The 25,985-nt window shown below is 38.6% G+C and overlaps 1 protein-coding gene across 4 annotated transcripts in view; it reads left to right on the top strand.

Moving 5' to 3' along the window:
• The first annotated feature begins 8,715 nt into the window (after nucleotides 1-8,715).
• Nucleotides 8,716-25,985, top strand: part of Arhgap12 (Rho GTPase activating protein 12) — a 142,068-nt gene continuing 124,798 nt past the window's right edge. For 3 of the 4 annotated variants that reach the window (XM_032885061.1, XM_032885060.1, XM_032885059.1), the window contains exons 1-2: nucleotides 8,716-8,755; nucleotides 11,153-11,907. In XM_032885061.1, coding sequence (XP_032740952.1) covers nucleotides 11,230-11,907 — 678 coding nt within the window. In that variant the 5' untranslated portion in view covers nucleotides 8,716-8,755; nucleotides 11,153-11,229. Of the gene's footprint in view, nucleotides 8,756-11,152; nucleotides 11,908-25,985 lie in introns of those variants that run through there. The other variant, XM_032885063.1, reaches the window with a different exon arrangement.

Here is a 25,985-nt window from a genome sequence, read left to right as displayed (position 1 = left end):
CCTGCTGCAGCGGTGCATGCCTTTAATCCCGGCACTTGGGAGGCAGTGACAGGAGGATCTCTCTGGATTTGAGACCAGCTTTGTCAGCAGAGCTGGTTCCAGGACACCAAGGCTACACGAAGAAACCCTGTCTTGAAAAACAAAAATCAACAACAACAAAAAGAATGCCTTATGAATGTTGAATTTACTGTTTACTTAGTGTTTGGCTATGACTCAGCAGGTAGAGGTGTTTGCTTTCAAGTCTGATAAGCTGAGTTGGATCCCTAGGATCCAAATGGTGGAACATCTCCATTGTGAACATCCCATACTACAGTGGTATATTTCTTCTTTTTTGTTTTTTTGTTTTTTTTTTTTGAGACAGGGTCTCTATAACTTTGATTGTCCTGGAACTCATTATGTAGACCAGGCTGGCTTCAATCTCTGCCTCCTGGGTGCTGAGATGAAAGGTACAGGCCAGTTGTATGTTTTTTTTTTTTTTAAAAAAACAATGATCCTACATAGTTGTCCCTGAGCAATAATTTATGTAAATGGAGTTTGGGTTTGGGCAAATATTGTTATTTATCCAGTGTTAGAATAAAATGCACAGTATTTTCACTACTTTGGAAATCCTCCAAGGTACTACAGCTGCTCATCTTCCATTCTCCTAGCATATGAAACCATGGGTTGGCCTTCTGATCTTCACTGTCCCTGTGGTTTGCCTTTTTCAGGATGTTATACAGTTGCAATCATGCACAATATTTCATTTTCAGACTGGTTTCTTCTACTTGGTGGTATGTTTCCTCCAAATCTTAATAACTTTTTTGTATGTGTGCTAAAAATTACATTGCACTGAAATTGCTAATGTGGGTGAGGCGGGAGGATGGAGAATTTGAGACTCTGTCTCAATAAAACAAAACAAATTACATTATGGATATCTCAGAGTTTCTCCATTTCCCTGCTGAAAGATCTCTTAGTTGATTTTGGTTGTAGTAATTATAGACAGCATTGTGGTTGTCACCTGTATGTAGGTTTTTATATAGGCTTTAGATTCTAACTTCTGTAGGTAAAATTCAGGAACTACTAGGGCAGTGGCGTGGCATCCCTTTAATCCCAGCACTCAGGTAGATCTCTTGAGTTTGAGGTCATCCTGGTCTATAGAGTGAGTTCTAGGATAACCAGGGTTACACAGAGAAACCCAGTCTTGAAAAAACAATAGCCAAAAAAAAAAAAAAAAAAACCCAAAAAAAAACCAAAAACAAAAACAAAAAAACAAACCAAACCAAACAAAACAAAAAAACCCAACAAAACTCAAACAAAACACCAAAAACCCAGGAGCACAACTGCTGCTGCATGTGCTAAAAGGATGTGTCTTTAGAAACTTCCAGAGTGCCTTTACTGTGCCATTTCACATTCCCAACAGCAATGAAGGAGTTCCTAAGACTCTGCCCTGCTTAGTTCTTGGTGCTGTCAATATTCTGGACATTGCCTTTGTAATAAGCATGCACTAACATCTCATTGTCATTTTAATTTGCATTTCCTAGATGGCATATGGTATGGATCTCTTGATATGTTTATTTAGTATGTCTATAACTTTGGTGTGGTATCTGTTAAAGTCTTTGGCTCTTTTTCTTTTCTTTTTAAGATTAACTCTTCCTTCCGTGTCTTTGTGTGTGCATAGAAGTGTAGGTGCTTGCACTGTGCATTCAGTCTCCTGGAGCTGAAGTGACATGTAGTCGTGAGCTGCCTAACTGGGGTGCTGGGTGCTGAACTCGGGTCCTCTGCAAGAGCAATAATTGCTCTTAACTGTTGAATAACTGAATAACTGCTGAACTGTCTTCCATCCATGGCCTATTTTTAAACTGAGTTTTTAATTAAATAGATGTATTTTTAACTTTTTATTATAGGTTTGTGTGGTTGTCGTTGTGTGCCCAGTGCTTGAGGAGGCTAGAATAAGGTTTTGGGATCCCTGGAAATGGTCCTGAGCCACCATGTGGGTGCTGGGAATTGAACCTGGATTCTCTCAAAGAGCAAGGTAGTGCCTGGCCTTTAACTTCTGAGCCATTTCTCCAGCCTGAATTGACTGACTCTTTTTTTTCTTTTTGGTTTTTCCAAGACAGGGTTTCTCTGCAGTTCTGGCTGTCCTGGAACTCAGAGATCCACCTGCCTCTGCCTCCCTAGTGCTGGGATTAAAGGCAGGCAGCATTATCGCCTAGCTGAGTTGATTAATTTTTAAATGTTCAACTTAGTACTGTTCTTGGACTTGATACATTGTATTTAAAAGCATTGTTGGAAGGTGCATGCCTGAATCATGGAACTTGGGAGGCAGAGTAAGGAAGATTGAGTTTGAGGTCAGTAAGCATAAAGAGTTCAATGCTAGTCTAGGCTATATGAGATGATGGGTATGGTTAAAGGGATCCAATTTACTACAATTAGATTAGCAATTTTTGTATCTATATTCTTGAATGATACTGGTTAGCAGTGTCATTTTTTTCTCTCTGTTTCAGTGGTTTTTTTTTTAATGTTACTGTAAGTATGCTAACTTTATAGAGTGAATTGGGTTCATTTTACATTGATCTGTCTGTGGAGATTTTTGTAGAAATGTGATACCCCCTACCTCCTTCACTTTGAGTAAATTCACCAGTGGAAGCTTTTTAACCAGGAGGTTTTTTTTTTTTTTTTTTTTTTTGTGGTTAGTTTTTAATATTTACTTTATGTATGTCAATGTATGTGTGTGCCTGTGTGTGTAGGCCAGAAGTTCCACTTTTTTGTTTTGAGACAATAGTTTCTGTGGCTTGGAATACATGATCAGGATAAACTGGCTCACTTACTAGTCCTAGGAATCCTTCTGTTCCCTGCCCTAGGAGTATAAGTGTGTGCCATCATGTTAGGTTTTAACATAATGTTAAATAGCAATCATTTTACTTTATTCAGTGGTGTTGAGGATATAACCAAGAGTCAGATTACATTCCAGCCCACATTTGGAGTTCTTGTGGTTTCATAAGTTTATAACTTCATTGTGATCAAATTTATTGTGACCAGAGAACTAACTTTGCATGATTTCTGTTCTTTATATTTTGGGACCTGTTTTCCTCACCCAGAGGGTGGATTGTAGGAAGTTATGCATTAGCGAGGCTAAGAACCATTGTTCTAGAAGCTTTCCCCATTCTTCTCTCGATGGGCTTCCCCAGGCCAGGAGAGAACTGCTATTCTCTCAGCTTCATGTAAATGAGATCATACAGGATTTGTCTTTTATTTCTGACTTAACATATGTCCTGTGAGTCCTATTCATGTTGTCAGAAATGACAGGGTTCCATCCTTTTTTTAAGGCCAGCTACTTTATTGCAAATACAACATATTTTTGTCATTCATCTGTTGCTGGAAACAGGTTGATTGCATTTCTTGGCTGTTGTAAATAGCACTGCAAGAAAAATGAAATTGAGTCTGCTTCTTCAAAATGCTGAATGGAAGAAGTATTTAATTTTAGGAAGGTCCAGTTTTTTTCTCTCATGGTTATAAACTTGTTAAATATTAAAATTCATTGCCAAGTCCAAGCTTGTATTTCTATTTTGATTTGATGCATTCCTTACCCCAGTGTGTACACTAAACCTTGCACATGTTGGGTACTGATGAGTATTACTCCAGCCTTTGAACTACATTCAAGGGAAAGTCATTGTGATGACCCTGTTTCTGTCTTCCATAGCCCATGGAATTCTAGATACCCTGTGCAGATTTTCTTTTTTGAAAGTTTAATTAATTTTTTTCTCTTTCTGAGACAAGGTCTCAGTATACCCTGACTGACCCACAGATTCACTGTACACCAGGCTGGCCTCCAACTCAGAGCCTTCTGCCTCTCTCTGGGATTAAAGGTTTGGTTTACATATTTCCTTTTTATTAAAATATGCTTATTTCTCCAAATGCTTCTTTTGCTGTTTCCTCATTTTTATTTTATGCTTAAGTCTTGCTTTTGCATTTCCTTCACTGGTTTTCCGTCTTTTCCTTCTGTACCACTTTACGACTGTCAACTTATTTCCTGTATCCTACTTTTGCTTTTCTTTCTTTTTAATAGCCAGACTCGTTATGCTATTTGCCTTTCCTTCATTAAAGTGCTACTTTAATTCAGAGAAGTATTTTATATTGTGTATCTGTTCATTCTTAGAAAGCTGGGGTTCATTAAAAAAACTTGAGCTTAATACTGGCTAATGATTATGATTGTATAACTTAGAAAACAAGTTGGTGGAACAATTTCTTCTGCTGGTACCTTTGTGGATTTTGTTGCTTTGCTCATTAAATTTTATTTTATTTATTAGGTGCTTGTTTGGGAATTACTATTTTATTCTTATTTTTTCCCCTTTTGTGGAGTTTGGGTATATACTAGGCTAGTATAGACTACATTAGGTGATGGGGTGGTTAAAGAGATCCAATTTGCTACAATGAGGTTAGTAATTTTTGTATCTATATTCTTGAATGATGCTGGTTATCAGTAGTCAAGAAAGCAGTTTACCAACTAAGTTACATCTCCATTTTTTTGTTTTTTTGTTTTTTTTCTTTTTTTTTTCCGGAGCTGGGGACCAAACCCACGGCCTTGCGCTTGCTAGGCAAGCGCTCTACCGCTAAGCTAAATCCCCAACCCCTCCATTTTTTTTTTTTTAGGAAATTAAAAATTGATTTACTCTTTGACAGTTTTGTACATGCATGTAATATATTCTACTTACACTTGTCCCCATTTTCTTATCTCCAGCTTACTGCCACTAACTCCCCTCTCCAGTTATATTATTCATTTTTTGTTTTGGGGGGGTTCTTACATATGTTAGAGAAGTGTTCTACCACTGATAATAGTATTCTATAGCCTCATTTTATTATTTTGGAGAACATAGTGCCAAGAATTAGTGATTTAGCTTCAATATTTTTAGATTGCTTAATATTGACATGCTTGATGCATATTAGCATTTTATCATTCTAAGTACTAGAGTATCAGAATTACTGCATGTGTTGTGCATATCTGGAATAGTCTTAAATGATAAACATCTTAGTTATGAATTATTTACTCTTTGTTTCTCTTAAGATTTTATTTTCTTGTTTATTTTTGTTTTGGATTGTTTTTGATATATCTAGTAAGATTTAGTTGGTTAAAGCAGATGTCCTGGGGGAGGAAGGTAACATTTGCTGAGCTGTATAATTTGTGGTAAGCTTCTTAGTAATTTACATGAGAAAGACAATTTAAAAAATTAACAGATGGGGAAAAGAGGTTATGAGGTGATAAAGTAGCATGATGGAACATTCTGTGTCTGAGCTGAGGATAGAGCAGTGGTAGATAGAGGTGATGGGCTTATCAGATGGCTGGAAACCTGTTTGCTCCACAGAACTCACAAAAGAAGCCAGGCACAGTGGCCTGTGATCGTAATCCAGTCCCGTGGAGATGGAGATGAGGTGCATCCTTGGGACTTGCTGGTCAGCCAGCCTGGACTACATGGTGCATTCCATACCAGTGAGAGAGCCTGTCTCAACAAAACAAAACAAAGCCCGGTGTGGTGGTTCACATGTTTCATTTTAGGCAGAGGAAGGAGGATGTCTATGAGATCAGCCTTGTCTACATAGTGAGTTCTGAGACAGAGCTATTTAGTTGGACTCTGTCTCAAGGCAAAACAAACAAAATAGCAAGACAGATGGCACCTGAGACTATCTGAGGTTGTCCTTTGACCTTTATAAGAGTGAGCTCGTGGGTACACATGCCCCCCCCCACCTTTCCACTTCTCCATACATACAAAAGATGTATGTGTATGTGTGTGTGTGTTGAAACATAACGAAGAAGTGGTCGCAGCAGGGGAGGAAGAAGACTTGCAAGAAGTTTGAAAGTCTCATGTGAACATTTAAAAAATTGCTGAGAAAAGCAGGGGGATGTTCAAAGCAGTAGACATGCAAAAATTGAGTGTTCTGGTGATTGGGTGCTTGGTAGTTTGTGTGTGGTGATGGTGGACAGAGGCATGTGTGATGAGTACTGAAGAGGTTCATCTTAGGAGTGTTCTGATGAGAGTATTCTCTAGTTAAGGAAGCAGAATTCTATCTGCAGTTATCAGAATAAATAACTGGCCTGATTTAAGGAGAAGAGGAAGAAACAGTCTAAATCAAAGTAAGCTTTCAGTTTAATGTAGCCTGTTCTTAGACAAAATAGAATAAATTACTCACACAGTTGTATAGGATTTTCACTTAGATCTGTCTTTTATAGTTACCTCATGAATATCTTAATCTCTTTCAATAAGACTTTACAATAAGACTTCATCTTATCTGATTTTTCTTAGAATTATTTGTATTGTGTAATGTGTTGTGTAGTTCTTATTTATGGTTTTAACAGTTATTTAGTGTTTTCCAGTTTCATTTCCTACCTCTCACCTTGGTTTTGACTAATAATTTATCTGTAGCTTCCATTCCTCATTTCTGCTCATTTCTTGCTCATTTCATCCACCTTGGTATGTGACCACCTTTTCATGTAGATATTAGTTAACTACCACATTTACTTACTTTCCCACACCTCATTATCTTTTTTTTTTTTTTTTTTTTTCTTTTTTTTCCGGAGCTGGGGACCGAACCCAGGGCCTTGCGCTTGCTAGGCAAGTGCTCTACCGCTGAGCTAAATCCCCAACCCCCACACCTCATTATCTTAAACTGTAGGTTGGATGTCTTATGTTGAATTAGTGACATTGACTTTCTTGTATAATCCTCTTTCTCCCCAACTGTTCCTGCATACTTGTCTTTGCAGTCACTAGGGCGGGTGCAGTCATAAAGCTTGGCAGTAAAGAGGGCACATGGATTGCCCTGTAATGATTGGTGTATTCTAGTGCCACAGTCTATCTCCAGTAGCATGAAATCAAACTCTGACCAGTCCTGATGTTTCTAAGCTACAGTAATCTTGTGAAAAGTAGCTACATGTCTGCTTACTCATCTCCCTGTCTTCAAAGGTACTTGTTTTTTTATGTTTCCTTGCAAAAAAGAAAACCCAACTCATTTAAGGATAAAGAACAGTTATGCTTCATGTACCAACCAGTCAAATTGTAAGATCTGTCATTGGCTGATTCCCTCATTGTTGGACTATCAGTGTGTTTACATAGACTGGATGCTTGCTTATTTCATGTGGTTTTTTTTTTTTTTTTTTTGGTTTTTTTTTCGAGCTGGGGACCGAACCCAGGGCCTTGCGCTTCCTAGGCAAGCGCTCTACCTCTGAGCTAAATCCCCAACCCCTCATGTGGTTTCTTGATGTAGTAGGTGATGTGGTAAGCACAAGATGTAAGATGGCGCTGCTAGCATTACATGGCATACTGTTGTGAGAACTTTTAAAAATACATAAATATATGTATTACATGATAGTCTCTAAAGTATCAATAAAATGTAGTGTAAAAACAGCTAACAGTTATTTATTATCATCAGGTACTATGCTCTGCATATTCCTGTCTCACCTTTTATCCTACTGCAGCATGGTACATCTGTATTACCAAAAGTAAGAATAGCGTGTTACCTTACAATGTTAAAATACTATGACAGCATTTTTCAGCTTCACTGACATCTTAGGGACCACTGTGTGTGTTATGACCAATGGAAGCCAAAAGAAGGCATTGGATTCCCTGGAGTTGGAGTTCTAGACATCTGTGAGCCACCCAATGTGGATGCTAATCTGAACGCAGGTCCTCTGGAAGAGCAGCAGGTCTTAATTGCTAGGCCATCTCTGTTGCTTTATATAAGGTTAAAGCACAGAGTGACTGATGTCTAGTAATGCATGAAAGCAGACTGAACAGTTCAAAGGTTGGAAGCTCTCTTTACTATGATGAGCAAATTGGGCAGGATAAGGGTGATGTGTAGACAGGAAGTTGATTTTGGAAGTGGTAAATTTTAGGTACTTCTAACTAACCAGTTTTGCTTATAAAAGTGTCTAGTCTTGAGGAATCTCTTCCCCTTTTCATTTTTCATGACATCGACTCTGAAGAGTTTAGTTCTGTTATCTAGTGGAATGTTTTGCCTTTTGGATTTGTATGTTTACTAGTAATTGAATGAATTGAAATATGCTTTTTCTTATTTTTTTTTTAAGACAAGGTCTGAAAAAAAATGTAGCTCTGTATGTCCTGGAATTTACTGTATAGACCAGGCTGGCCTCAAACTCTACCTGCCTCTGCCTCTCAAGTGCTGGGATTAAAGTCGTATGCCACTACACTGGGTTGAAATGTGCTTTTGATAAGAACACAGTACAAGTTACACTATAGGTGTGTCTCCTCTAAGTATCACTCTTGATGAGTAGGGATAATCATTTGGCTTAAAACTTTACATTGGAAAAGAAACATTGTAATGTCTGTTTCCCTTTTTATGAAGAATAAGTAATCTGTAGGGGGATAATGTGTTAGAATTCCTAACAACTTTAAACATATATGTCATTTTCTATTCCCACTCAGTACCATGAACTTGAAGAAATAATCATCTTAAAATTTTATCAGATTTGTTTATCATATAATCCTTGTTTGTCAGAACAAAAGTAAGGGATGTTGAGACAGTGGTGGTGGCAAGCAAAGGCAGTGGCAAAGTTGATCTCAGTGGCCCAGGTGGATTTGTTAAAAGAAGGCACTGAAGAGTCAGACACATGACACTCCCATGTGTTCTTTATCACTGCCATAAAAGTGCACTTCCAAAAGTATGCACATTATATGTTTATCTTTAAGGAATCTTATTTAGAGATATAAATTTTTTTGTTTAATTTTATAGGTTTAAATGAAACACCAGATGTTTACCGTCTTCCAAGGTAAGCTTAATGTTTTGTTTTGTTTTGTTTTGTTTTGTTTTTTTTTGGAGAAACAGTGTTACTGTATTTATTAATTAATTAATTTGACTTACCACCTCAGCTTACTAGCTTTATCTTAGACACTATAGATCTCAGAAGAATTATTTTTTTACACAGAGTGGGAACCTGCGAGTTTTCTACCTATGCCATGTTAGTGCTGAAAAAGTTTCAAGATTTTTCAATTTTGAATCAGTGATACTTAGACTGTACTGTAAATGGGTGGCTTTAAACAGTAACATTAATTTCTGCAGTTGGGTGACTGAGTCAGGCAGCTCTTGGTGAAGTCAGCCTGGGCTACAAGATGAGAACCTTTATGCAGAACTATCAAATTGTTAGCTTTGGTATTCTTTGTCCTGCCTTGTTTCATCATAACTTCTTGTTGCTGTGAATCCTTAATATTCTGCTGGTTTCTTCCTTTGTCTTCTGTTTGACTCTTCTATTTTGATTCCCTCTTTCTCTTCCTCCTTTGCTTCCTTCCTTTTTATTTGTTTGGAAACAGAGTCTCTCATAGTCCAGGCTGACAACAAATTGCTATGTAGCCTAGAAAGTGAATGAAAATGAAGAAATAGCTAACTGCTCCTAGGTATGGTTGGGGAGAAGGAGTTTACTGTAGCTATGAGGGAGAGCTCAGCCAGAGATATCTGGAAGGATCCAGACTGAACTGGGCTATGAGAAGAGAGAGAGGTGAGAGGAAGAAAGAAGAGAAGAGAGGGCAAGCCTGTGGCCAAAATAGCAGGTCTATATAGGAATGAGAAGCTGGGTGAAGGAAGGGAAGCCCAACTCCTGATCTGGAGAGCTGTAGGATAGGGGTTGGGATAAGAAGTGCTGGGAGGAGCAGCTTGTTTTGTTTTTTTTTTTTTTTTTTAGACCTGACAGAATGAACTTGAGCTTAAAAGGCCCTCTGCCTCCATCTTCCAAGTGCTAGCTAGAATTACAGATGTATGCAACCATGCTTTGTTGATAGGGTGCTGGGGATTGAATCCAGGCCTTCATGCATGCTAGACAAGCACACTGCCTATATCCCTACCCCTCTTCCTCGTTTCTAAATCTTCTTCCTTTTTAAAGACATGGTAGGGGGCACAGCTAGAGGATTGGTGAGAAGGCTTATCTGGTAAAGTACTTGCTACACAACCCTGAGGACTAGAGTTCAGATCCTTAGCCCCTAGGTGATGCTGGAGAGGTGGCAGCCTGTCTATAATTCCAGCACACAGAAGGTGTAGACAGAGAATCCACAGAGCAAGCTGACCAGCTAGACTAGCCAAACCTCTGTGTTTAGTGAGATATCCTGGAAAGTAATATAGGGAGATACCTTGAACCTCCCCATGGACATGCACCACACATAAAACATACTCAAACATGGACATGCTCAAACACACATAAAAAACATATACAAGAGCATAATACTGTTTAATGCATATAGCAAAGATACTGACATGGGGATTATAAGGTTATTCTTATCAAATATGACTCTTAGTTAGGGTTTTTTATTGCTGTAAAGAGACACCATGACCAAATGTTATAAAGGAAAACATTTAATTGGGGCTGGTTTATAGTTCAGAAGTTTTAGTACATTATCGTCATGGCTGATAGCATGGATAGGCATGCAGCCAGACATGGTGCTGGAGAGGGAGCTGAGAGTTCTACATCTGAATTGGCAGAGAGTGAGCCACTGGGCCTGACCTGAGCTTCTGTAACCTCAAACCCTTCAGTGACACAATTTCTTTAATAAGGCTGTATCTACTTCAAAATAATGTCACTCCATATGTGCTGGGGGTGGGCTGGGGTAGGGGGTTAGTTCAAACACCACAATGGCTCTGTCTTAAGTTTCTATCTGCAAAGACCATTATTTTCAGATAAGAACACCTTTACAAGTCCTGAGGTGAGGACTTGACTGTACCTTCTGTGAGGCAGTTTATAACGGTACAACTGTGCTTACTCTGCCCTCTAGGATTGTAAATAACTGAAGATTTAGAATAAAAACATCTTAAATGTAGGTTGATACCTGTGTTACTAGGCATGTTTACTTTATGGCGCTTAAGATTTGCCCTCTTGGGGCTGGGGGATTTAGCTCAGTGGTTAGAGCGCTTACCTAGGAAAGCGCAAGGCCCTGGGTTCGGTCCCCAGCTCAAAAAAAAAAAAAAAAGAAAAAAAAAAAAAAAAAAAAAAAGATTTGCCTCTTCTAGTGTGTCTGAAAACAGCTAGCTACAGTGTACTCATATAAATAAAACAAATAAATCTTTTAAAAAAAAAAGATTTGAAGGTAATGATTTTTAAATGGTATGTATAATGTTTTATGAGTATCAAATTTAGATTACATTATTCTTTTTTCTTTATTCTTTTTCTCCGATTAAATAATAGTGTTATGTTAATGCAGCGAGGCACAAGGCATAATGTGGCATGCTGTCTGTTTTGAGAGTGAGTATTACTGAGTAGAAATGGCTGAGAGAAGTGGGAAGATTGCTTCAGGACAAGTGTATATTGAGGTGGAGTATGATTATGAGTATGAAGCAAAGGACAGGAAGATTGTGATCAGACAAGGGGAGCGCTACCTCCTGGTGAAGAAGACCAATGATGACTGGTGGCAAGTCAGACTTGATGAGAACTCTAAAGCATTTTATGTGCCAGCACAGTATGTCAAGGAGGTCACTCGCAAAGCGCTGATGCCACCCGTGAAGCAGACAACAGGACTGCCAAATAACTCTATGAAGACGACACAGAGTATGCATCTCCAGCGATCAACAGAAAATGTGAACAAAATGCCTGAGCTTTCAAGTTTTGGAAAGCCATCATCATCTGTTCAAGGAACAGGTCTTATTCGTGATGCCAATCAGAATTTTGGATCCAGTTATAATTCAGGCCAGACTCTCAACCTAAGCCTGGACCTGACCCATAATAACGGGAAGTTTAACAGTGATTCACATTCTCCTAAAGTTTCCAGCCAGAATAGGACACGCTTATTTGGTCATTTTCCCGGGCCAGAATTCTTGGACATAGAGAAGACTAGCTTCTCTCAGGAACAGTCATGTGACTCAGCTGGAGAAGGCTCTGAAAGAACACACCAGGATTCCGAGTCTGGAGACGAGCTTAGCAGCAGCTCCACTGAGCAAATGAGGGTAAGAGAAAAGACTGGTGAAATGCGAGCTTGCCTAAATAAAAATGATGTTTTAATTAAAACCATAGCTTTATGGATTTGGTTGTTTTGCTTTATATGTTCAGAATACATGGAGTCTATCCTGATTTAAAGAGCAGAAAAAAAATGGGAAATAGCTTGTGACATTCATAGAGAATCTCTATGTCATTCATAACATCTATGTGGGACAGGACTACCTTGAGCCTGAAAACATTTTTTCTCCCTACTGATGTGCATTAAGTAGGAAATGCTTCCTTTAGCAGTAGGTGATTCTTCCTTTAGAAGAAAATGTATTTTGTTTTCTGGTTGTACTTTGATTTGTTGCTAGCAAGTGTTTAGGTGTAAAATATGGGTGTATGGGAAAGATGCCACTGGCATATTAGTGGCTGACTTGCTTATTGAAACTTACCCTGGAGCACCGTGCAGTAAAGAGTGAATAACTGCATTTCCAGTCATATGCTTGTGTCTGAAGTACTTCCCTTTAATGGCAGTGAATACTGGCCTGGAAAGAATGGTGTTACAGGTTTGATTTTTACTTTTTCCCCTACCTAGCTTTCTTTTCAGATTGTGTATGCTAATTTATTTTTCAAATGAAGTCATTTAAAAAGCATGTGTGAAAGTGGGCATGTATTTGGGCAACTCTGATTTTTAAAGTAAATTTTTTATCCTCAGTTTAAAGCAAATTAAAAACAACTATTTGATCTGAAGTTGTGTTCCCTTCCACTCTGAGTTTTTTGTTTGTTTGTTTGTTTTTTGTTTGTGGTGAGGAGAACCTTTCTCTAACTCCTTTTCGCTCTCTTTCTTTGTTTTTTGTTTGTTTTGGTGCTGGGAACTTAACTCTAGGTCTTGGGCTTAATAGGTAAGCTCTCCACTGCTGAGCTAAACTCTTAACTCTTGTAATAAAATTATTCAGGTCAAATCAGTTAATAATTAGGCTGTTCTTAAGTATTGCCTAATTCTGTAAGTCGTAACTGTTTATAGCATTTTTGAGAGGCTATAGGAAAAGAGAAGATTCTGTAGCGAAACTTCCAGTGTTTGAGATCAAGGCAGGAAATAGCACTATCATTGTCTTCTGTGGGAGCCTCAGTTTTAGTGTGATGCTTTGTAGTGTCTGCTGAAGCACACCTTTAATCTTAGCACTCAGGAGGCCAAGGTAGGCAGATCTCTGAGTTGAAGCCAGGATGGTCTAAATAGCAAGTTCCATACCAGCTAGAGCTACGTAGTAAGACCCTGTCTGCAGAATATGTGTGTATGTTTACATATATACAGACAGATATATGGGGAGAGATATTTCTGAAATGTGGTTCCTTATAGAACCTGAAGGCCTTGGGAAAGATGTGTTTTCTATTCCATCCAGCCATAATAATGATTGTTTCACAGCTAAAATTGTATTTTATATTTATGTTCAGAAGCAATCCCCTGTTCTTTTGGTTATAATCATCTTAAGTTCCCTGCACTGAAAGTTCATGGCTCCTGATCTCTCATGGGCCAGCACCGTTTGAAAGTCTTATAAAGAATTCTTTGGCAGGCCCTTAGCTCTCCATGGCAATGGTCTCAAATCTTTTGCATTTTCTTCTTTTTGCTGATTCACTTGTACTTTGCTCTGGTCTTATCAGATCACATTGCTTTATACTTAACAGCAGAAAATAAGTTCCTAAACAAAACACAAAAAAGCTGTGGTGAAGAAATAGGGAGCACATTTGCATAATAGTCAGTAATGCCCGCTTTCATTTTGATCTGATTCCAGCATTTGCCAGCTGTGTGATAATTGGGTGCTGGGCAGGGGTGGGGGTGGGGAATTAGCTGTATTTTACCTATTTTGTAATGCTCAGGGTGAACCTTGGGCCTTTGGGTACACTAGACAGTCTACCTAAATCTAAGGATATTTCATTTATTTTACATGTATGAGTGTTTTATCTGCATGCATTTATGTGTACATATGTATGCCTGGTGTGGCAGACTGGAGTTATGGATGGTTGTTAGCCACCATGTTTGTTCTAGGACCCAAACCCTGGTCCTCTTCAAGAGCTCTTAACTGCTGAGCCACCTCCCTGGCCCTGAGGGGAAAGTTACTTAACCTGAGTTAAGGAGTAGTCACAGGGATGTTGAGGCACATAGTAAGGGCATTGGGCATCTATTGCTGCTTAATTAACTACCAAATTTATCAGCTTTCTTTGCTTTTGTGGGTTAGTTCATCAGTGGAAACTTGGGGTCTCTTGAGGCTGCAGTTTTAGGCAAGCCAAGTTGAGATGAGTTACTTTCAATGCCTTGCTTACAATGTTGCTAGTTAAGCCTCTTCACAGTTGTTTGAATGTAGCAAGTAGACTTTCCCAGAATGAGCAATCATAGTAGAAACATGAGAAACATAGTAGATCTTAAGTTCCTGATCCTGGAAATCCCACTGTCATATTCTGTTGATTATGCAGCTCATCTGTCTTTTCTATGGGAGACTACACATGAGTGTGAGTAATAGGTTTTGAGGATTAGTGAGGGGAATATTTTGATGGTTGTCTGTAAATAGATTCTCTGTAAACTACTTGCCACAGTAATTGTCATTATTTCTGTTTTTATTCCCACCATAGAAATATCTATGTTGGCAATTGCCTTTCTCCTGGTATAGTACAAACATTTATTTTAAACATTTCTATCAAAATGTATGCTCTTCATACTTGCTCTTTGTACTTGTTCATGACCCTCTGCAAAAACATGATTGTTATGTTTGTGGCTTCAGATTCACTAAGTCTTTTCTATCAATTTAATATATATACATAAATACATATATACATGTGTGTATATATATACTCATACATACATATCGTGTGTGTCTATGTGTGTGTTTGTGTATATGTATATAGCACCCACATGCAAGGAAGAGGATAACCTCAGCTGCTTTGCTTGCCTTACACCTTGTTTTTGAGGCATGGCCTCTTGTTTACCTCCACACTGTGCATTCTAGGCTAATTGGCCTGTGAACTTCTGAGGGATTCTCTTGTCTCTGCCTCTCATCTTTCCCTGGGAATGTGCTGAATAAGATACTGCTACTACATCTAGCTTTTGTTTGTTTGTTTGTTTGTTTTTGGAGACGTGGTTTTTCTGGTATTCTTGGCCGTCTTGGAACTCACTCTGTAGACCAGGTTGGCCTCAAACTCACAATCGTCTGCCTCTGCCTTCCAGGTGCTGGAATTAAAGAAAGGCATAGGCTACCACTACTCTGAAAGGATTCAAACTGTAGTCATCATTAGGCTTGTGTGGTCAGCAGTTTTACCTGCTGAGCCATCTTCCCCAAACTTTAGAATTGCTGGTATTTCCCCCATTTTAGTAACGGTCTGTACCTCTCCTTTTCCCATATTGCTTCATTACTCCTTTCACTATCTGCTGAGTTATCTCCCCAGCCTCTTCACCACTCCCCACTTAGATAGACTGAGAGTTCTTAATAGTCCGGAATACTAAGTCTGTCAGACGGCTTGCAAAGATTGTATCCTATTGTGTTGGCTTTTCATCCTTTTGGTTAGGTCTTTCCCAGAACCAGTGTTTTATTTTGATGAACTCCAGTTTATTAGTTCTCTATATGTGTCATGCTTTGTTTTCAAGTCTAGGAGCTCAAGGCATAGTAATTTTAGGTATATTTGAAGAAACAGAATCACAAGGGTATGTGTGTATGTTTGTGTATCTTCATAAATACAGACATAAACAAGCTGGGTATATTTTAAACACTTGGTTTGCACAAACATACTGGCATGCAATTTCAGAATCTGGATTTTTCTGGCAGGTGATGATGCTCCAGGGAAACAGTAGTTGCTGGTGCTTTTGTTGTCATAGCCAAGAATCCATTGCCAAATCTGAGATCATGACGATGGACTCTGTGCCTTCTCCTGACACTTGTATAGTGAAGTTTTTAATTATTCTCAATTACTTTTTATGTATAGTATGAAATAAGTATTCTATCTATCTTTCTTTCTTTCCTTCCTTCCTTCCTTCCTTCCTTCCTTCCTTCCTTCCTTCCTTCCTTCCTTCCTTCCTTCCTTCCTTCCTTTCTTCTTTCTTTCTTTCTTTCTTTCTTTCTTTCTTTCTTTCTTTCTTTCTTTCTTTCTTTCTTTCTTTCTTTCTTGCCTTCAAGACAGAGCGTTTCTCTGTGTAGGCCTAAATGCTGGGATTAAAAGCCTGGACTGCCATACCTTACCTCCAGTTTCCTTTTAAAAGTGACTGGCTTGTTTTCTTAGTGCAGTTTGTTTAAAGACATCTGCTTCATTAGGTGTAGCACCCTAATAAAAATTGGAAATCGATTTACCGTAGACACATTTACTTGTTTCTGGGTATTTAGTGTCTGCCTGTTAATTTATACACACCCTACGACCTGTAAGGGTAGTCTTGAGCACTCTTGTTTTGTAGCACTTTAAAATTGTGAAGTGTTATCTTTCTTCATTTGTTCTTTCTAAGAGTTGTATCTTTTCTGGTTTCTTCGGCCTCCATATCAATATTAGGAATCTCTCCTCAATTTTAACAAATAAACTGGCTAGGATCCTGATAAACATTGTCTTTGAGGCTGTAGAGGAATTTGAGGGGTCATATCCACTTCTGCTTCTCTTATTCCCCTCAGTGCTGGGGATTGAACTCAGGGCTGAAATTCAGATTGATTCATTCAGAAAAAAGGTTATGGGCTTGAGAATGGGTAAACATGTAAGAATGCATATTGCTCTGCAGAGGATCCCAGTTCATTTTCTAGAATGTTATCAAGTAGCTCACAACCATTTGTAACTCGTGCTCCAAGCAGGTATGGCAGCTCTGGTCTCCACGGGCACCTATACTCGAATGCACATACCTACGCACAGATACAAATATACATAATTAAGATGAAATTTAAAAACAAAGTATTTATACTTCATGTTGGTATATATATTTTTTAGGTACAGAAATCTGTTTTGTTTTTTTTTTTTCTTTTCTTTTTTCGGAGCTGGGGATCGAACCCAGGGCCTTGCGCTTGCTAGGCAAGTCCTCTACTGCTGAGCTAAATCCCCAACCCCGTTTTTTTGTTGTTGTTTTTTTTTTTGTTGTTGTTGTTTTTGTTTAAAACATTTTTCATTAGCCTGGTTTCTGGAGAGAAGTATAATTCTTGTCTTTTTTCCTCTATAAAGATTTTTCCTCTGTCTTTCAGAGTTTCCTTTCATCTTTGGTTTTTGTAGCTTGAATATAATGTTCTTGTGTGTAGGGTTTTTTTTTAACTGGAATTTTTTATTTATAGTTCATATCCCCTTTCTCGGTTTCCCCTCCCCTGACCCCATCCTATCCCCCTACCCCCTGCCTCCATGAGAGTGCTCCACCACCTACTGCCTTCCACCTCCCCACCCTGACATCCTCTACACTGGGGCATCAAACCATGACAGGAACAATGGCCTCTCCTCCCATTGGTGCCCAACAAGGCCATCCTCTGCTACATATACGGATGGAGCTCTAGGTCCATTCCTGTGTTCTCTTGGGATGGCCTTGGGAGCCATCCTTGGGATGCTCTGGGAGGTCTGGTTGGTTGATATTGTTGTTGTTCTTATGGGGATTGCAAACCCCTTCAGCTCCTTCAGTCCTTTCTCTAACTGCTCCATTGGGGACCCCATTCCCAGTTCAATAGTTGGCTGTAAGCATCTGCCTCTGTATTTGTCTGGCAGAGCCTCTCAGGAGAAAGCTTTATCAGGCTCCTGTCAGCATGTACTTCACAAAGTATCTACACTTTGACCATCCTTCTTCTTGAACTTCATGTGTTCTGTGAATTGTATCTTGGGTATTCTGAGCCTTTGGGCTAATATCTATTTATCAGGAAGTACATACCACACATGTTCTTTCTTTATTGAGTTATCTCACTCAGGATGATACTTTCTAGTTCCAGCCATTTCCCTAACAATTTCATGAAGTCATTGTTTTTAATAGCTGAGTAGTACTCCATTGTGTAAATGTACCACATTTTCTGTATCCATTTCTCTGTTGAAGGACATCTGGGTTCTTTCCAGCTTCTGGCTGTTATAAATAAGGCTGCTGTGAACATAATTGGAGCATGTGTCTCTGTTGTATATTGGAGCATCTTTTGGGTATATGTCCAGGAGAGTTATAGCTGGGTCTTGAGATAGTAGAATGTCCAATTTTCTGAGGAACCTCCAGACTGATTTCCAGAGTGGTTGTACCAGTTTGCAATCCTACCAACAGTGGGAGGAGTGTTCCTCTTTCTTCACATCCTCGTCAGCATCTGCTGTCACCTGAGTTTTTTATCTTAGCCATTCTGACTGGTGTGAGGTAGAATCTAAGGATCATTTTGATTTGTATTTCCCTGATGACTCAGGATGTTGAACATTTCTTTAGATGCTTCTTGGCCATTCGATATTCCTCAGCTGAGAATTCTTTGTTTAGTTCTGTAGCCCGTTTTTTGATAGGGTTATTTGATTCTCTGGAGTCTAACTTCTTGAGTTCTTTGTAAATATTGGATATTAGCCCTCTATCAGATGTAGGATTGGTAAAGGCCTTTTCCCAATCTATTGGTTGCCTTTTTGTCCTAATGATAGTGTCCTTTGCCTTATAGAAACATTGTAATTTTATGAGGTCCCATTTGTCGATTCTTGATCTTAGAGCATAAGCCATTGGTGTTCTGTTCAGGAAATTTTCCCCAGTGCCCATGTGTTCTGGGCTCTTCCCCACTTTCTCTTCTATTAGTTTCAATGTATCTGGTTTGATGTGGAGGTCCTTGATCCACTTGGACTTGAGCTTTGTACAAGGCACTAAGAATGGATTGATTTGCATTCTTCCACATGCTGCCCTCTAATTGAACCAGCACCATTTGTTGAAAATGCTATCTTTTTTCTACTGGATAGTTTTAGCTCCTATGTCAAGTGACCATAGGTGTGTGGGTTCATTTCTAAGTCTTGAGTTCTATTCCATTGATCTTCCTGCCTGTCTCTCTACCAATACCATATAGTTGTTTTTGGTTTTTTTTTTAATCACCATTTCTTTCTTCAGAAACTTGAGTTCTTGTCATACAGAACTATTACTTGCTTGGTTAGAGTCGTACTAAGGTATTTTATATTGTTTGTGACTATTGTGAAGAGTGTCCTTTCCCTAATTTCTTTCTCAGCCTGTTTATCCTTTGAAAAGAGGAAGGCTACTGATTTGTTTGACTTAATTTTAGATCCAGCCACTTTGCTGAAGTTGTTTATCAGCTGTATGAGTTCTCTGGTGGAATTTTGGAGGTTACTTATGTATACTATCATATCATCTGCCAATAGTGATATTTTGACTTCTTCCTTTCCAAATTTTTATCCCTTTGACCTCCTTTTGTTGTCTGATTGCTCTGGCTAGGACTTTGAGTACTGTATTAAATAGGTAGGGAGAGAGTGGGCAACCTTGTCTAGTCCCTGATTTTAGTGGGATTGCTTCAAGTCTCTCTCTATTTAATTTCATGTTGGCTACTGGCTTGCTGTGTATTGCTTTTATTATGTTTAGGTATTGGTCTTGACTTCCTGATCTTTCAAAAACGTTCACCATGAAGGGGTGTTGAATTTTGTTAAATGCTTTCTCATCATCTATTGAGATGATTTTGTGGTTTCTTTCTTTGAGTTTGTTTATATAGTGGATTACATTGATGGATTTCCATATATTGAACCTTCCCTACATCCCTGGAATGAAGCCTACTTCATCATGATGGATGATCGTTTTGATGTCTTCCTGGATTCAGTTTGCGAGAATTTTGAATATTTTGTCATTGGTATTCATAAGGGAAATTGGTCTGAAGTTCTTGTTCTTTTTTGGGTCTTTGTATGGTTTAGGTATAAGTGTAATTGTGGCTTCATAGAAGGAATTGGATAGTGTTCTTTCTGTTTCTATTTTGTGGAATAGTTTTCTTTTTTCTTTTTTTTTTTTGGACAGTATTGGTATTAGGTCTTCTATGAAGGTCTTAAAGAATTTTGTACCAAACCCATCTGGTTTTGGGCTTTTTTTGATTGGGAGACTTTTAATGAGTGCTTCTATTTTTTTAGGGATAATTCTGGGACTGCTTAGATGATTTATCTGATCCTGATTTAACTTTGGTACCTGTTATCTGTCTACAAAATTGTTCATTTCATCCAGATTTTCCAGTTTTGTTGAGTATAGAGTTTTGTAGTAGGATCTGATTAATTGTTTGAATTTCCTCAGTTTCTGTTGTTGTGTCTCTCTTTTCATTTCTGATTTTGTTAATTTGGATACTGTCTCTGTGCCCTGTGATTAGTCTGGCTAAGGCTTTATCTATCTTGTTAATTTTCTCAAAGAACCAGCTCCTGGTTTTGTTGATTCTTTGTGTAGTCCTTTTGGTTTCTACTTGGTTGATTTCAGCCCTAAGTTCTCTTGGTTGTATTTGCTTCTTTTTGTTCTAGAGCTTTTAGGTGTGCTGTCAAGCTACTGATATATGCTCTTTCCAGTTTCTTTTTGGAGGTACTCAGAGTTATTAGTTTTCCTCTCAGCACTGCTTTCATTGTGTCTCATATAAGTTTGGGTATGTTTTGCCTTCTTTTTCATTAAATTCTAAAAAGTCTTTAATTTCTTTCTTCTTTGCTCGAGTTATCATTGAGTAGAACATTGTTCAGCTTCTGTGTTTAGGTGGGCTTTCTGATGTTTTTTGTTGTTATTGAAGACCAGCCTTAGCCCGTGGTGATCTGATAGGATGCATGGGATTATTTCTATCTTGCATCTCTTGAGGGTTGTTTTGTGACCGATTTTATGATCAGTTGTGGAGAAGATACCATGAGGTGCTGAGAAGAAGATATATTCTTTTGTTTTAGGAAGAAATGTTCCATAGATGTTCGTTAAATTCATTTGGTTCATAACTTCTGTTAGTTTCTCTGTGTCTCTGTTTAGTTTCTGTGTTCATGATCTGTACATTGATGAGAGTGTGATGTTGAAGTCTCCCACTATTATTGTTTGAGGAGCTATGTGTGTTTTGAGCTTTAGTAAAGTTTCTTTTATGAATGTGGCTGCCCTTGCATTTGGAGCATAGATGTTCAGATTGAGAGTTCATTGTGGTGTATTTTTCCGTTTATGAATATGACCTGTCCTTATCTTTTTTGATAACTTTTAGTTGACAGTTGAATTTATTTGATATTAGAATGGCTACTCCAGCTTGTTCCTTGGGATCATTTCCTTGGGAAATTGTTTTCCAGCCTGTTACTCTTAGGTAGTGTCTGTCTTTGCCACTGAGGTGTGTTTCCTGTATGCACCAAAATGCTGGATCCTCTTTACATACCCAGTCTGTTAGTCTATATCTTCTTATTGGGGAACTGCATCCATTGATGTGAAGAGATATTAAGGAATAGTGATTGTTGTTTTCTGTTATTTTTCTTGTTATAGGTGGAATTATGTTTATGTAGCTCTCTTCTTTTGGGTTTGTTGCAAGGAGATTACTTTCTTGCTCTTTCTAGGGTGTAGTTTCCCTCCTTGTGTTGGAGTTTTCTATCTATTATCCTTCATAGGGCTGAATTTGTGGAAAGATTGTATAAATTTGGTTTTGTCTTGGAATAGCTTGATTTCTCTAACCATGTTAATTGAGAGTTTTGCTTGATATAGTAGCTGAGCTGGCATTTGTGTTCTCTTTTGGTCTATTTGACTTCTACCCAGGATCTTCTGGTTTTCATAGTCTCTGGTGAGAAGTCTGGTGTAATTCTGATACATCTGTCTTTATATGTTACTTGACCTTTTTCCCTTACTGCTTTTAATATTCTTTCTTTGTTTGTGTATTTGGTGTTTTGACTGTTATGTGACAGGAGGAATTTCTTTTTTGGTCCAGTTTATTTGGAGTTCTGTAGGCTTCTTGTATGTTTATGGGCATCTCTTTAGGTTAGTTTTCTTCTATGATTTTGTTGAAGATATTTACTGGCCCTTTGAGTTGGGAATCTTTGCTCTCTTCTATACCTATTATCCTTAGATTTGATCTTCGCATTGTGTCCTGGATTTCCTGGATGTTTGGGGTTAGGAGCTTTTTGAGTTTTGCATTTTCTTTGATGGCTGTGTCAATGATTTGTATGGTATGTTCTGCCTCTGACATTCTCTCCCCTGTCTCTTGTATTCTGTTGGCAGTTCTTACGTCTGTGACTCCTCATCTCTTTTCTGAGTTTTCTATCTCCAGGGTTGTCTCCCTTTGTGATTTCTTCATTGTTTTTATTTCCATTTTTAGATCCTTAGATGGTTTTGTTTAATTTCTTCACCTGTTTGTTGTGTTTTCCTGTAATTATTTAAGTGATTTTTGTGTTTCCTTTTTAAGGGCTTCAGTCTGTTTACCCGTGTTTTCCTGTATTTTTTTAAAAGGGACTTATTTATGTCCTTCTTAATATCCTCTAACAGCATTATGAAATGTAATTTTTAAATCAAAATTTGGCTTTTCCAGTGTGTTGGGGTATTTAGTACTTAAGTGGTGAGACAACTGGGTTCTGATGATGCCAAGTGGCCTTGGTTTCTGTTGCTTAGGTTCTTGCACTTGCCTCTCACCATCTGGTGGTCTCTGGTGTTAGCTGGTCTTGCTGCCTCCGACAGTTGCTTGACCCACCTATAAGCCTGTGTGTCAGCACTCCTGGGAGACCAGCTCTCTCCAGATGGAATTTGGGTACCAATATGGCACAGGATCAGCTCCATACACAGATGGAAATCGGATGGATCCTGTCCCAGATGCTCCTTGGTTCCTCTGTCCTGAGGACTTCAGGAGGGTCCCTCTGAGCAGAAGTGGTGGTCTTACCTGTGCTCTCAGGTGTATCAGTACTCCTGGGACACTATCTCTCTCCTGGCATGGTCTGTCTACAGAGAGCTGTGGCACAGGTTCAGCTCCCAGTGCAGACAGAAGTAGGAAGGATCCTCATGTGTAGGTTTTTTGGTTCTTGTCCCCTTTCCAGTGTGGGGAACTTGTATTGACATATCTTCAAGCCAGGTCTACCTGCAACCATGTTCAGTCCGCTTCTTTTATTAGCAGGGATTCCCTGTACTTAGGTTACTGTTACCTTTTCTCTTCTTGTCAGAGCCACTGAAGGACTGATGGTGGCCTTGGAAAAGTCAGTTTCTGTGACAGTTTTTTTAAATTTCTTACTTGCATTTTGATTCTTTTGTAGGATTTTTTTTTTTTCCTCTTGAGACAAGGTTTCCCTATGTAGCCTTGACTTTCCTGGAACTTATTCTGTGAACCAGTCTGTCCTTAAACTCACAGAGATCTGCCTGCCTCTGCCTCCCACATCTTAAGTTTCCTGTTTGGTAATTCTAGGGTCTGTACTGTGTCCAAGTTTGATTGTTACTTGCTTTTGTTATCTTTCATCATGTTTTCCAACTTTTGGTTCAAAGTCAGACATGTATCAAGTAATAGTAACTGAATTAAATAGGGCTGTAATATAAGGTGTTAAGCTGATTTGGCCAGAAACTGGTTTGTGTTTAATGTTTATTATAGTTGTACATACCAGGTCCTTGAAATTTAATATCTATGGTTTTGGCTCCGTTGCTTTGGGGATTTTTTTTGGGGGGGGGGTGTCCTTTCTTCCTTTTTTCTTTTAAGACAGTCTCAGTGTAGTCCACACTGGCCTTTAACTTTCTCCTGCTTGCCTCTTCCAAGTACTAGGATCACAAGTGTGTGGCACTATGCCTAGTCTCTTCTAACAGCTCCCTCTTTATGAACTTCTTGAGCTCTTTCCTCTGTGGTCCACTGAAGCCCACAGTGGGGAGGTGTCACAAATATTCTGAAATTCTGTGGTTAAATCTCAGTCTTAAACCGTTTGCTGTTGGGCTGTGAATTTCTCTGGTTTCTTCATTTTACCCTTTCCCTTAGGGGAGACCAGAAGGCTCTTCAGAAGGTATTGGAGTATGGGGAATGTTTTCTGCAGGTCGAATAAACTCTGCTATTTTTCTTAGACAGCAGTTCTTTATTAGCAGGGACTGCTTGAACTTTAGGTCACTTGCTCACCTTTTCTCTTCTAGTCAGAGTCACTGAAGGACATGGTGGCCTTGGAAATACACTCCACCAAAATCCAGGGAATTCTTACAGAGGTTAGTCCCTATAGTGTGTGCATTAATTCATCATGATTCAATTAGGTTTTCTAATCAGTTTATAATGCTAGTAGTTTCTGTTTAACTGCATCTCCTTTGCAATTCAGGCTTTACCCCTTCAAATGTTGGGGCAGTAGTTGGCCATGCGACTTTGGTTGTCTGATGGGTGCAGGAAATCATGAATTGCCGGACTTTTGGTTTTGTCTTGATGCTGAGAGAGTGATGGCTTTGACATTTTCTGCAAGTTAGAACTAAAATTGGAAGTTGATAAGATTGTGAGTAAAAAAAAAAAAAAAAAGCAGTGTGTTTAAAAGTAGGGTATGTATGTGGAGACCAGAACACCTGAATTTTCTCCTGCCTTTTTTTTTTTTAGTGATCAAATTAGGTACTCAGGCTCTTGTGGCAAGAACTTATCCGCTGAGCCATTTTGTATTTTTGTTGCTATTTAGCTTATTAATACACAATATATTTGTCGATTTTTGAACATGGGCCATTCTTTCTAGATAATACTAATTTTGGTCATCTATTAAGTTTTTTTTGCAATTGTACTAAAAAGAAGTTGCTTGTGTGTGTGCACACGTGTGTGTTTGATCTGTGGCTCATTAATCAGGATATCAAAAAAATGAGTTGGAAAGTACTTCCTCTTTTGTACTTAGAGAGAGAGAGAGGATGTGTAGTTTTGATAGATTTTCCTCCGAATCTCTTGGGTATCATGTTAGTTTTCATTAATAATGTTAGAAACAAAGAATAATCTTGGTTTGGGACCAAGAGAAACAGGAAAAAGTAAATGTAGCTTGGCAAGCCAATATCTTTTTGTAAAAAATGCTGCACCAGGTCTGAGTGGGGCTAGCAAGCACTCTTGGAGAGATGGTGTCTATATTTTATGTGGTGACTACAACTCATCCCACTGGTGGGAGCTTGACTTCACAATTAGATTGGCTAGTCAGTTCAAAGGGGAAGATTCAAGTAATATGAGCCCTTGCTTGGTTAATTATTTTCCATAGGAAAAAAAAGTCTTAAAATAGTTATTGGGGTATTAGAAATGATCAGTTTCATTTTGGGGAGATCAGGTTAGTTTCATTGAAGTTATTGAGTTTGTCTAGCAGTGCTCTTTTACTGCCATTTCGCAAGCCACTGTTGTCTTCATTGATATCTATTGCACTGATCTTTTCAAGTAGCCCTTGTTTCATTGATTTGCTTTATTTTCCTGTTAGGAATTTTTTTTTTAAATTAATTTTATTTTAATGAATTCACTGTAGCTATCTTCAGACACACCAGAAGAGGGCATTAGATCCCATTACAGATGGTTGTGAGCCACCATGTGGTTGCTGGGATTTGAACTCAGAACCTCTGGAAGAGCAGTCAGTGCTCTTAACACTGAGCCATCTCTCCAGCCCCTCCTGTTAGGAATTTCATTGTTGCTGTTTCTCTTCCTCTTCCTCCTCCTCCTCTTCATCTTTTTTTTTTTGGGAAACAGGACTTTTTGTAGCCCAGTTTGGCTTTGAACTGTGTAAAGTGTGTAGTAAAATGACCTTGAACTCCCAACCATTCTAGGAAAAGTAAGGCACTTCTCACCATGCCTAGTTACAGTCATTGGTATGTTCTTATTCTGCTCCAGGTTCTTCCTCTAGGAAGCTTAGCTAATTGCTTTGCAACTGTACCCATTTCCCAATAGGAGTACTTGCAAAAGTCTTCCCCAGCACTGCTTTAGCTTTCTACAGCAAGTGACTGTATTTTGCCTTTAAACTGTTGAACTCAGTGCATTCAGAACTCTTAACACTTGCTTTTTAAACATGTTCATGCTGTCTTTGGAGATGTATCTTGTTTAGTTCCCAAGTGTTTGTAGATTTCTTTTTTCTACTTTTGTATTACTGCTTTATGGTTTGGTTTCTTTGTGCCTGGGTAACAATCTATGTTTTCATTTTTAACAGAATTTTCTTGGTATGTGTTCTACAGACACTAAAATAGTGTATTATACTATGTTGTTGGTCTATATTTTTGCTGAGATCCTTAGGTTTGATGGTGTTAAGTCTTTTTTTT

The sequence above is a fragment of the Rattus rattus genome, chromosome 14, assembly GCF_011064425.1.
Source record: "Rattus rattus isolate New Zealand chromosome 14, Rrattus_CSIRO_v1, whole genome shotgun sequence".
NCBI lineage: Eukaryota > Metazoa > Chordata > Mammalia > Rodentia > Muridae > Rattus > Rattus rattus.
Note: the sequence above shows the minus strand (reverse complement) of the source record. Positions and strands in the feature narration are given on the sequence as shown.